Source organism: Macadamia integrifolia, chromosome 6, assembly GCF_013358625.1.
Source record: "Macadamia integrifolia cultivar HAES 741 chromosome 6, SCU_Mint_v3, whole genome shotgun sequence".
Taxonomy (NCBI): Eukaryota; Viridiplantae; Streptophyta; class Magnoliopsida; order Proteales; family Proteaceae; genus Macadamia; species Macadamia integrifolia.
In genome coordinates, this window is record NC_056562.1 from 31,948,843 (window position 1) to 31,961,190 (window position 12,348).

General features: G+C 36.8%; 1 protein-coding gene across 1 annotated transcript in view; it reads right to left on the reverse strand.

The window, feature by feature from the left end:
• Positions 1-12,348, reverse strand: part of LOC122081998 (suppressor of mec-8 and unc-52 protein homolog 1) — a 21,386-nt gene that overhangs the window by 533 nt on the left and 8,505 nt on the right. The window contains exons 9-15 of the mRNA XM_042649463.1: positions 11,076-11,171; positions 7,220-7,347; positions 6,816-6,942; positions 5,033-5,092; positions 4,801-4,908; positions 3,915-4,015; positions 2,878-2,929 (exon numbers count right to left, since the gene is read on the reverse strand). Of these exons, the coding sequence (XP_042505397.1) occupies positions 2,878-2,929; positions 3,915-4,015; positions 4,801-4,908; positions 5,033-5,092; positions 6,816-6,942; positions 7,220-7,347; positions 11,076-11,171 (672 nt within the window). The remainder of the gene's footprint in view (positions 1-2,877; positions 2,930-3,914; positions 4,016-4,800; positions 4,909-5,032; positions 5,093-6,815; positions 6,943-7,219; positions 7,348-11,075; positions 11,172-12,348) is intronic.

Here is a 12,348-nt window from a genome sequence, read left to right on the forward strand (position 1 = left end):
CCCCCCCCCCCCCCCCCCTCCCCTTCTTTAGCATGAGTAGATATTAAAAATAATGAAAAGAAAAAATTGATTTGGCCATTCTAATGAGATTTCTCTCTCTTGCAAACCACCAGACATGTATCCAGGGTAATCTCAAGAAGCTAAATGGAGCATCCGGTGTAATCTCAAGAATCTTGTTCTTAATAAGGATTTGAATATGAGATCAGATGCAAATTGTGTGACAGAAGTACAAGTATATGCACGAGATGAGAGAAAAAATAAAATACCAAAACCACTTCAAAATCATCTCTAGGTGTGGCATCAGATAAGCAGCTCCAAAGTCCAAACTTCAGATACAATAATTCATAAGAAAGATTTAAGTATTGCAACATAGCTTAGTAACATCAGACATGACCCAAGCTGATAAGAAGCACCCGAAGTAATGGCAATGATGCAGATAAAAATAGGGTTAGATAGGAATTTATTTGATGCAGATAAAACACAGTATTCTTTGTGATATGCCCCCTATAATGGGCCTAAATTACAGTGAGGTAGGATTACGGGATTTACGTTATTAGTTTAGTTTGAGATATTTTATTTCATTAAATAAATGTTATTTCCTTGGTTGTTCAGGATATGACAGAATCTTATATGAATAGAACTCCTATTCCTTCATTGGATAGAGTTTTAATCATGTGTGACACCCATTCTAACTAGTTAAGAGAGAATTTTAGTTTTATGAGACATTTATTCCTACTATGGATAGTGTTTTCTATTTCTTTCCTTCCAATTTCAAGCAACTATCCTTCCCTATTGTAAGTACACTTTTACTTTCTATATATTGATGTAAGAGCCATAGAGCTCCATTTGATTTTGCTATTGAATAAAATTGGCTTTTGCTGCCTTGATATTCAGTGGGATTCAGAATGTTTTATCATGGGATACAAAAACCCTTGGTGGGATGCCAAGGATGGTTGATGAGATGTCAGCCTAGTTCCACGTGGGATGCTTGGTTCATTTCTTTCTTCTATTCCTCCCTTCTTCCAAGTCCATCTATCATTGATTCAAGTTAGTATTTTCTGGTTTTCTATTCAGTCCTCAATCTACTTGCTGAAATTTCAATATCTCCATTGTTTCCATCTGTGATTCCAAATCTAATTCCATATTTGGTAATCAACTAGCATTCTAAACACCCCCACAGTTTCCAAATTTAATTTTTGTGCTGATTTCTTAGTCTCCTAATTCTAGTTGGATTTCTAGTTCTACTTTATTTTAAGATCAGATTTGATTTTTCTGTTTCATATTAGTATTCTTATATTATTGCTGAAATCCATTGGGGTTTAATACTCTTTCAATTGATGATTTGAACCCCATAAGATCCGCCATCAATACTGAAATTTAGTTTTAAAGAATCTTATTCCTAATATGAAAACTTTATAACTCCATAACTGACCATTGGGTTAGACTCGTTCTTGGAGGAGTTATTCAACCAGAATAACTTAGTTATTGAATTTCTCTTTTGACCTTCAACCAGAATTTTAAACCCATCTGAGTTTCAGATTCTTAGTTTTTGAATTTCTCTTGCAATATGGTTTCTAAACCTGTCACTGCGATTCTGGTATCATTGGATTTCTGAACCTAGTAATCTTACACTTCCAGAAACCCATCATTAATTTCTTTGGTTTAGTTTCATAATTTTAACAATTATTTTTCTTTCCGTTAGTAGTTTATGGGTTGTAGAGTTTGTTTCAGCTTTAGAATCCAGTTATGACTTAAGGAGTCTTCATTTTTCTCGTCTTATATTATGGATGTATCCCATCGATTTACAAACAGGGATTGAATAAAAGTTTATTTCGCACATGGCTGTTGTCTGCTACTAGGTGAATTTTTGGCCGCGGCCCAACTGGTTCTCTCTTCCTCCCTCTCTGTTCAATTCAGGTCTAAGCACTCCTCTTTTCTTTCTTCTATTTCTCTCTGCTCTTCTTATTTTTAGTTCTGGGTGGATCCCCTGTTTTCCAGCCCCTTTTCACCCATTAATTTAGTTTTACGACTCTTTCATTGTTTCTTGGTTTCCATTCCAACTTGGTATATAAGATTCTGATCTCAAGATATATTGATTAATGAATCGTAAACCTGAGATGAACTTTCTTAAACTGAAGAACCTAATTCCTACCCTGTTTTCTGGTTTTTCCTGCAACTGACTATGATTCAATTCCAGACGGATTAAAATATATTCATCCGGGCAGGTTCTATCCATCAAGGTTGGACAATTCCCTCCCTAGAGTTTCAGTCCAATAAGAATCTCTGTTGGTGAGTGCCCTCACGTGCAAACAAGTTTTACTGCTGGTTTTGAGAAACCATTAAAGAAGAAGAAGACACACTTCTGGTATTTGCAGAACACAAAATTCCTTTATATGAAGTTGTTTCTGTTTTACATTTTCCTTTTCCTAAAATACTAGTATAGTCCTTCCCTTTTAAATTTATTTACAATTCAGTCCTCAGTCCGGTTTGCTTCCAAAAAGAGGTTGTAACTGTTCCGAATATTTATGAAACTGACACTACTCATTCACTTGAGTTATTTGTCACTTGTAGGCCCATAGCCCCATAGCGATCCAAATTTAAGGCTTTCAGAACCCGGGATTGCATCACTTGAGAACCACAAATAATATTTTCAGTACATACAGAGCTCTTGCATTTTTAGTGATAACAATTAAAGATACCAGTCACATAGAAAATCCCCTGCTTGTTCATCTAAAATTTAAATAAGAGTGATTTCAAGGCGATGACCCAAGTATGCCATGCTGACATCAGATGTAAAATTTATCCCAGCCTTCTTGCTTCTAAAATTTTCTTTTGGGGGCAGGAAAAAAGAAGTTGCCTCTAAGTATTGATGCTTACCTTCATTAGATGTTCCAGTTTACCAGATTGATAGCTGAAGCAATACATATTCCTGTAATGTAAAAATGGAAATGTGATTCTGCTGTAGCATACAAGAAGGAACAACAAAGTGTAGTATAAGATAATGATTACAATTTTTTTCGAGTTCCAACAAACAAATCTCGTAATTAATGAGAGTTAATATAAATGTAGTCACATGTCCATAAGGAGCATGTATAAGATTGCTAAGTTGGAATGTACAGACATCATTTGGGTGATCTACTACTGAAACAAACAATAAAACAATAACCTCAAATCAAGGGGCAAGCATAAGCACGATAAATTGGCAGGGGTATGAAAAGCAAATTGATGCAACACTGAACACCCTGATTTCAGCCACGTTGATGAAAAGAGGACACCATGTACTGGTCGGGTGTCAGATTTTCCAATTATATGGTCCACCATCGGTGGCATTCCTTTGTTTCTTCAGCAGTCTAAAATTTCCAACGAAGAGTGGTTGTTAACCAGAAAAAAAAAAAACAAACGAAGAGTGGTTCTTACCCATTTCGGAGGCTCCTGCAACTGTGAGAATGGGGAGGGTCATAATGTGCGCGCAGCCTTACCCCCCTTCACGGAGGCTATTTTCCGACTCGATCTCGTGACCACTAAATCGCAATGGAGCAACCTTACCGTTGCACCAAGGTCGTTGGACCTCGGTTCTCACCAATTTTATTTCTCTTTATTTGGACATATGGAAAAGTTTGGCAGGTCCAAATTTTGACATATTAACAAGGGAGGTCAGGGCCTACCTCTCAGTGAAATATAAGCCTCAATTGACCTCCCATGTGGAAGATATTGCTCTGAATCCATGATTGACTGCAACACCTAAGGTGATGCATCCGAACTACAAATATTCCCCAATTTCAGTAAGATTCTGTAGTATATCACCCAGATTTTTAAAATCTCAAAATAACACAGATAATTTGCTATGTGCCATAACAAAAATATGAAACACCAAATGTAATTAAAGCCAATAAATGGCATGTCTTGGGTAATACCTGTCTTCACCCACACAGTAAATCCATTCCCCTTTTGGTGACAGACAGGCTGCAACAAAATCTCCACCTTCTCTCTTACCAGATGAGAAGCTCTTCACAACCTTCACCAAAGCATTCAGAAACCATCATGAGGATTTACCATGCCAAAAATAGCAATCAAAGGTTGATGAAAAGGAAAATTTTACTGAAGAGTAGTACGCCTAAGTAATTTAATATACCAAAAAAAAAAAAATTTTCCAATGGAAAAATATGCTAGGATGGTAGGACCCATGGGAGAACGAATCATCTTTCTTTTCATGTTTTGAAGTGATAACAATTCCACTAAAGAATCCAAGTAGCACAAGTTTTAAAAAGTTGCATAATAGTCATCTTTTCCATATCTTGCCAGTAACATGTTGCTATTAGGCATAAGAAGGATAAAATTTGCATCCTCCCAGGAGAAATGCTAGTTCAACCTTGCTCCAAGTCAAAAGCTTGAACCCAACTCATTCCCAATACTATTTGCAATAGAAAATATATACTGTTAATAAAACAGTCCACCACAGCAAATTCCAAACTGTCAAATACGGATTAAATTGAAACCTATGAAACATAGACATCAGTTACAATGAAATCGTACAAAATCCTCTGCAGCCTCTGTACGGACACAGATTAGGAGTATTATTTGTGTATGTACATGTTCCCAAGTATGCTATTTGTTGTTAAATGTGTTTGAAGAAAACATAAGGGCCTTAGAGCACAAATTTATTGTAATAGTGTAAAACAGATCTGTAAACAATCTGGAGTGTACTTGCACGTGTTGCACATAGCAACATAAGCTGTGTAGGAATAACACATTAAAAGGAAGGGGAAAAAAGGGTCAAAGTTCTAGGTTGAGAGTAGGTACCTGCCCCTGAAGTGTCATGAGATATATTGAAGATGTCTTGTTACAGACTATGATGTGATCTGTCTGTTTTGGGAAAAGATGGACAGAATTTACAGATGCATCACCTCCCTAACGGTCCGAAAAGAAACGTATGACAGTTAGCTTCAAGAAACTAATCTAGGAAGAAAAAAATACAAGCAACCTGGCAGGAAAAGAACTTCAAGGAAGTGCAAATTTTTAACAGAAAAAATACCCGTAAAGGAGGTGGTGGTTTGAATGTCTGTAAACAGTCTGCGGTCTTCACATCCCATACCTGCAACAAGCACATTGTGAATTGTGATCATTCACTGAATCACTGTACACAAGAAAGAATTTGGAGAGCATGAAGCCAAGAATAATTGTCTATGATGTTCAGTATCCATCACAACTTGCCACATCAGAACCATAGGTGGGTCCACGTGATGCAGGTCAAAGGTACTTAAGTACCAAATAATACAAAAGAATGCAAGTCAATTCAAGAGTCGACCCAGCGACTCAACTCAGCAACTTGAGTTGACAAGTGTCATGAACCCAGTTGTGGGCCTGGTTCACTCACTTTTGGTTCAGAAGTGAACCAGCAACAGTCCCCCATTATGAGACACCTTTTTAGCATTCTATTGGTATTGTTTTGCTTTAATTAGTTACTTTTACTAGTTTTACTAGAGTTCCACTCTGTTATAACTCTCCTCTCTCTCCCAGTGTGAGTTCAAGATAATCGGAACTCTTAAAACGTGTCTAACAACTTAGGGGTTCAATTCTGATTTTGTTTTGTTTTTTAAGTTGTTCAAGAATTCTTTCTGATCAGCTGGGAGATATTCCTATGGTTAATATGTATTTGAAGTTATTTAAACCGAAAGGCTCAAGAACCAGACGTTTTATTTCAATAAAGATGGCTGCTGCCCTTATTTTCTGTGGTGAATCAGAATTTCTACTACGGTGAACTGGTTGGTGGTGATTCCAATCAAAGTATCAAACCCATTGGTGGTGATTCCAGTGGTTTATCATTCTCTCATCTCCTCTTATTTTTATTACCTGCAATCAATTATCAGGTCAGTATTCTGTGCTTGCAATCTCCTTAATTTCTGATCTATTGAATCAAAGTTCCATCGTGGCTTCCATTTGATCTTGCTAACATTATTTATTCTCAGTTGCTGCTCCCAGCTATCGATTATATTATTCCTTCAATATTCTTTTAATACTTCAATTCTGAGATCAAAACCTGCTGTTATTCTGATTTAAGAATCCTACTGGCAAAAGGAAACCCCCTGAACTCAGAATCCAGCCATTGGTTCAAACTCAGATTTGGTGGCTTGATTCTATCATTTAAGCAGAGTCTTCGACCAGGTCTCAAGTCAGATCGGATTCTCTGGTCAACTGCTATTAAAGTTTTCCCCTATTATCATTGCTGTTCCTATTTGAGGTTCCTTGCTGAATTGAAATTCTATCAGTTCTTTAAATCTGACTATCAGATTGGCTTGATCCATTAATATGTACTTTTACTTTTGGTTAACATCTGTCCACAGTTTTATTAACATCTGAGTTTCTGATTTTATTCCATTGAGTTTTCTTGGAATCTGAACTGTTATACCAAGTCTACGATTCTGGTTGTCAAGGAGTCTCGGAAACCTACTTGTTAGGTGGATCTAACCTCATCCCCATGTGATAAGAGACCACACATTCATCTCAATGGCCAGGTTTCAACCCAAAAAAGAAGGAAGAGCCTTAAAAGTGAGCTCGCAGTGACCAAATCACAGAAATGCCACCAGATTCCAAAATTTAGTAATTTAATGAAACTTTAAACTCAATTTTAAACCACTTCCAGTGCTTTTTTCAGAGTGGAATTAAACCAGTGACATGGTATTGGGGTCCTCTATCCCATCACCCCCATGACATCCAGCTCTACCACAAGAAGAAATCACAACCTCATGAAACTAACAAATGAAACAAGATAGCTGTTGCCCTATATTAAGCCAATTCATAAGGGAAGCAGAAATCACCTTGACTGTGCAATCACTGGAGGCAGTAATAACACGACTTCCATCACTTGTAAAAATTGCATCATTCACATAAGAATTGTGGCCTCGAAATTCTTTCAACAACTTTCCAGACTTGAGGCCATGAATTCTGCATCAAATAGTGCACAAAATTATATTCAAATTTAGCAATCAATAAAAATATGGTTTTCCTAATATTAATAGCATTAACATTAAGTGGAAAAGGATTGCAATCAAAGCAACTACAAATGAATGCTGCAAATAAGTATGAATGAAAAAGCAAGAAACAGAAGGTAGTTCATAATCAAATATGTCTCAAAATGTATACCACAATATTTTTAAGTTATAGCCTATTTTCCATGAAAAAAAATTTATGGGATAAGGAATGCCAAGAATTCTGAGAAAACCTTGCAGTACTATCAAAGGAAGTACTTAATAGCTGGGTTCCATCTCGAGAAAAGACGAGACTTGTTACACCTTGAGAATGTGCACGTTCTAAGCGGCGCAAGCATTGACCTGTCCTTAGACGCCAAACCTGAAACACGAAACATGTAGTTACTGTTTCAGTCAAAATGTCCAACTAACATCCAAATAAGCTAACTGCAATAATCACAACTTCAGATATAAACTGAAAGTTCTGAGCTTACAGTAGAATGCAGAAAACAAGAGCAACCAAGTTATCCCATGGCAAGTGCAGTCTGTTGCATCAGGCTTGCATGATTCATGTGTTAAGGAATTAAATATAAGGTCTAGCAATGGTCTAGTAATGTTTAGCGTAGATGGAAGGGTACTTTAGTCATTGATATGTTATGTTTTTAGTACATGTGTGGGTGACCATTAATAAAGGGTACATTTAAAATTTCTCAGCTCTACCTAACTATAAAATGTAGCTACCGAATGGAAGTATCCTACTACTTCTTTGCTTACTTTGTAACATGGTAACAGAGCTGCAATACTGTTATCCTTGTTTGATCATGAAAGCTGATCTTGAAGAATGAAGATTCATCCATTTTAATCCATTCATCTCTACTCCATGCGGTTGCAGTTTTTTGGTGTTTTCCTACTGCTACTAGGAAACATCATACCTGGTGATGTACTTATCATCATCATCCTTTGATATGTTCTTCTCTGCCCTATAAGGAGTCATCAACTGAAGTTTCAATCCAATCGGATTGGTGGATTGAAAGTTCTGCTGTTTCGTATATTTTAGCACTTGGAGTTTCTAATTCTGGTACATACCTATATTTTCCTCTGTCCGGTGGATCGTTATCAAAAGTTGGGGGTTATTTCCCTTCTTAAGATCTCCACTCAACTATGATTTGACAGTGATCAGATTCATTGGATTTTGAGATATGGAATTTCTCCTATGCTGCCCCTGTTGGTGACCTACAGTCGGTATTTTTCTCTCTCATTCTCAGCTATATGAATCGCTATTTGCTGGAGATGTCTTGCTCTGGTATGTCTACTGAATACTGATCAAGCATGACCTGCTGTTGGTCTTCTTGTTGTAGTTTGCATATATTTCAATTGCTTTCTGCCTTGTTTCTGCAATACTAGTGCTGGTTTTGAAGAGAGTTTATATTTCTATCATGGGTGATTCCAAACGCTCTGTTGATAATGTTAATGTTCAAATCACCGCAATAAAACTTAATGATGCTTCTAATTATTTATTGTAGCACAAGCTGTCAAGGTATATATCAATGCCAAGGGCAAGTGGAAATACTTAACATCATCGCCCCCTTCTGTTCATTCTAAGGAGTATAGTGAATGAATGCATGAGAACGATAAACTATTAACCTGGTTATGGAACCTTTTTGATCCATCGATTGCGAGTTTGGGATGATTTTAAGGAACGCTATCCCAAGATAAGTACATGTCCAGAGTGTATGACCTTTATGAGACTCCTATGGATCCTCATCTGTCTTGGAACTTGTGACAACAATGATTTTGGATTTTTTGGACACACAATGATACAAGAGAGTGGTTGGTAAGCTTTTATTTATCTCACTATCACCAGGCCTGATATATGATATATCTTTGGTTGTTGTTGCCATTGGTCAATTAATGGAAAAGACCAAGGAGACTCATTGGGAAGCAGCTTGTCATATTTTTAGGTATCTTAAGGGTGCTCCAGGGAAAGGTCTTGTTTATAAACCTAAAAATCATTTTAATATTATTGGCTATTCTAACGCTGATGGTGATCGGAGGTCGACTACTGGGTACTTTACGTTTGTTGGGGGTAATCTTGTCATCTGGAGTAAAAATATAAGCGACAGTGGTTCAATCCAGTGAGGGTGAGTCTAGAGTTGTGGCACATAAAGCAGTTGAATTGATGAGGCTAAATTCTCTTGGTCAGGAACTTGGTTTTTCCTTTGACAAACCTATTGATACGAATTGTGATAATCAAGCTGCTATCTTCATTGCTGGTAATCCAGGTTTCTCATGAATGAACCAAACAAATTGAAGTTGATTGTCATTTTGTGCGAGATACTGTGATGAGGAAATTGATTTCCACTACTTTTGTTCGCTCTGTTGATCAGGTTGATGACTTTTTTTTATTTGTTATGTATTCCTTCAAAGTTGTTCCAAGATGAGCATGGGAGATATATATGCTCTAGCTTGAGGGGGGTGCTAAGAAATTAAATGTAAGGTCTAGAAATGTTCACTGCAGGTGTAAGGGTAGTTTAGAGTCTTTAGACATAGATATATGTTTTTGGTACATGTGTGGGTGAACAATAATTAAGGGTACATTTATACTTCCAATCGGTAGTTCTCTTCTTCTCCATTATCTTCTTTTCTTTCTCTTCTTCATTGCTGGTTTCTTCTTTGATTACTTTGTAACAAGAATATTTGGAATCATGGTAGAATGACAAGCAAGTTATTCGATGCAACTCCAGGATGATGGCTAGTGTTCCATCAGGAGATAAATGTCTGAAATTCAATGTATAATTTCTTTTTTCCTTTTCCTTTAGGCCTAATTTGTTTCTAGCAAAACATTATGTAAAAGGAAAAATTGCAGGTAAAACCTGCGTAAAAAATTGAGATTCTACCCAAAAACCTTTCCTTTTACATCGGTTTTACCTAGAAACAAACAGAGCCTTTAGGAATTTTATCAGGAAACCCAACAGACCAAACCCAAACTGCAGAAGGCTTTGGGGAAGGATGGTCAATAGGTAACCTAAAAAAGGAGCAACACCTTAGCATTGTAACACAAATTTCCCTAATTCACTACATCTGTAATTTGAATGTGTCTGTGCAGGTATAGCATCAAACCAGGCAAATTGCCAAGCAATATTACACTAGGCACTCACATGAAGTTTCTGAATAATTCCTAAGGAACTAGAAAGTACTAGAAAGCACCCAAGTATCACATTATATACGAAGGAAAAATCATCTACATAATTTTAGAATATCTAATTGATTATAAACCATTAGTTGTCCCAGTGATGAAATATGTTTACATAAAAAATATTAGGAACCATGTTTTTTAAGGTGCAAGAAGTTAAAACATGTATACTATAGATAAATTGGATGTAGATACTATTATAATAGTAAAATACCAGGTGGTTGACTCATTAAAAAAAATCTCAAGTGGTAGGGATAATGATTCAATTCGTATATGTACTCTCTCAGGTCTCCACCTCAACCAAAAAGATGGCTCAACTAATCAGGGATTAGATCACATTAACAAGGCTGGTCCATGGTTCAGCTGGCCTGAAAATTCCAACTCAAATTTTGTCAGGTGATATTTGTCTTTACCCATTTACTTTCCTTTTCTCCTATAATACATTTCTTTAAAAGTCAACGGTAAGTTCAACTCAATAACAACATACGGTGTTGCATAAGAAAAAAGAAAGCCTAAAACTTGTGAAGTTACCAGTGCCTTAGGAGCAGTAAATTCATATATGCTCTAAAACATTCAGCATACACAAATCAATCAATGATCACCAAGAAGCCTAAGCAATTAGCCACATCCATTATCTAGAATGCCCTACGCGCTTTGGCAACATTAGTCTAAATAACATATCATGATGTGCATAATGAGATAATTTGGTTAAAAAACATGAGTTGCAAGTGAAAATATTTATATAACAGAGCATCATGAAACATTCGTACATGCAGAGAGAATAAAAAAGTCCAGCAAACTGGTTTACATCTCTCTCACAACGGCAAGTGGATATATCATAACAACAAAACTGATCATAGTCACATGCATAGACACAGATAAAGACTTCACCACCAAGATTCATAATCAGAACTTACCTTTATCTTTCCATCTTGTGATCCAGATGCAAGCATTTCCGAATCCCTACTAAAGTCAACACAAAGAACTGCTTCATCATGCATCATAAAAGAATCCTGCAAAAGTTTGCAGCGTCAAAGTAAAGGCACATGTGCTCAATCCTAATGAGAGTGCAAATTCACAAAATGCACTTGCAAAGTATGGACTCGCCCTCCAAAACAAAAATTGAGACGAAATATCACATAATTCAGTAAAGTCAAAGAATCAATTAAGCAACCACTTCATCTAGCCCAGACCCCAGTGCCCTCCATCAGGATCTAAGCGTGTGGTGGATAAGAGGCAATCATCTAACCCCATGTACAATTGACTTGGTCATACAAAAAATAAATAAATAAAATATTTAAATTTGGCATGCCGCAATAACGTTTACATAGCTGCTATTTCAGGATCCATGTTATAAGGAGTTGCCAGATGTTACTGAATGCAAGCTGCTAACCTTATGCATCCACCAGCCTTTACCTGGCTTCAAACTGGCAGTTAAGACTTTACTGGACATTACATAAAATATAAAAGAAAAATGGGTTTTTTAGAAGAAAAGCACAACACTTGCAACATGAACTGGGGACGACTCAAAACTTGAAAAATCCTTGTGGCAACTATCAAACCATTTCATTTATGTTGCCATAATCATCTCTTAAATTGAAAACCCTGTAAGGGTCCAGGTTTTGATGAAGAGTTTGAACTGACGATGGTCCATGAAAACACCTGTCCCTCACCACCCCCCCTCCTAAATTGTGGATTTTTTCATGAGGGAAAAAGACACAAATGGGGTAACTGATCCTTCAAGACAGCAGTCCCTATCAAGTGGCCATGCAGTAGGAGCCATAGTTGTCAAGGCACCGCCTTGGTTGCCTTGGTTGCCTTGGTCTTCTTGTTGGTGTAGCCTTGCATCCAGGCCCCTTCCAACGCCTTGGGTTGCCTAGACGCCATGACAACTATGCTAGGAGCTGATTGTATAATTTGTATCAAGATTGATGGATTGTTCTGCATTCAGACCTCTTTTTGGTGCAACAGGATCAAAAGAACAAGAAGATTGATTCAAGGGCTTAGACAGTATGAGCAATTTCTCTGTAAAATCTATGATCAAGGAGTTAGCAAGCTCAAATGAACAAAATTGTCCTTAAAGTGTATATGGGTAACCGCGGTTCCAATAAGAGTTCAGTTTTCTTTTTCTTTCTGTCTGTCTCTGTGTGTGTGTGTGTGTTTTCTTTTTCTTTCTTTCTTTCTTTTTTT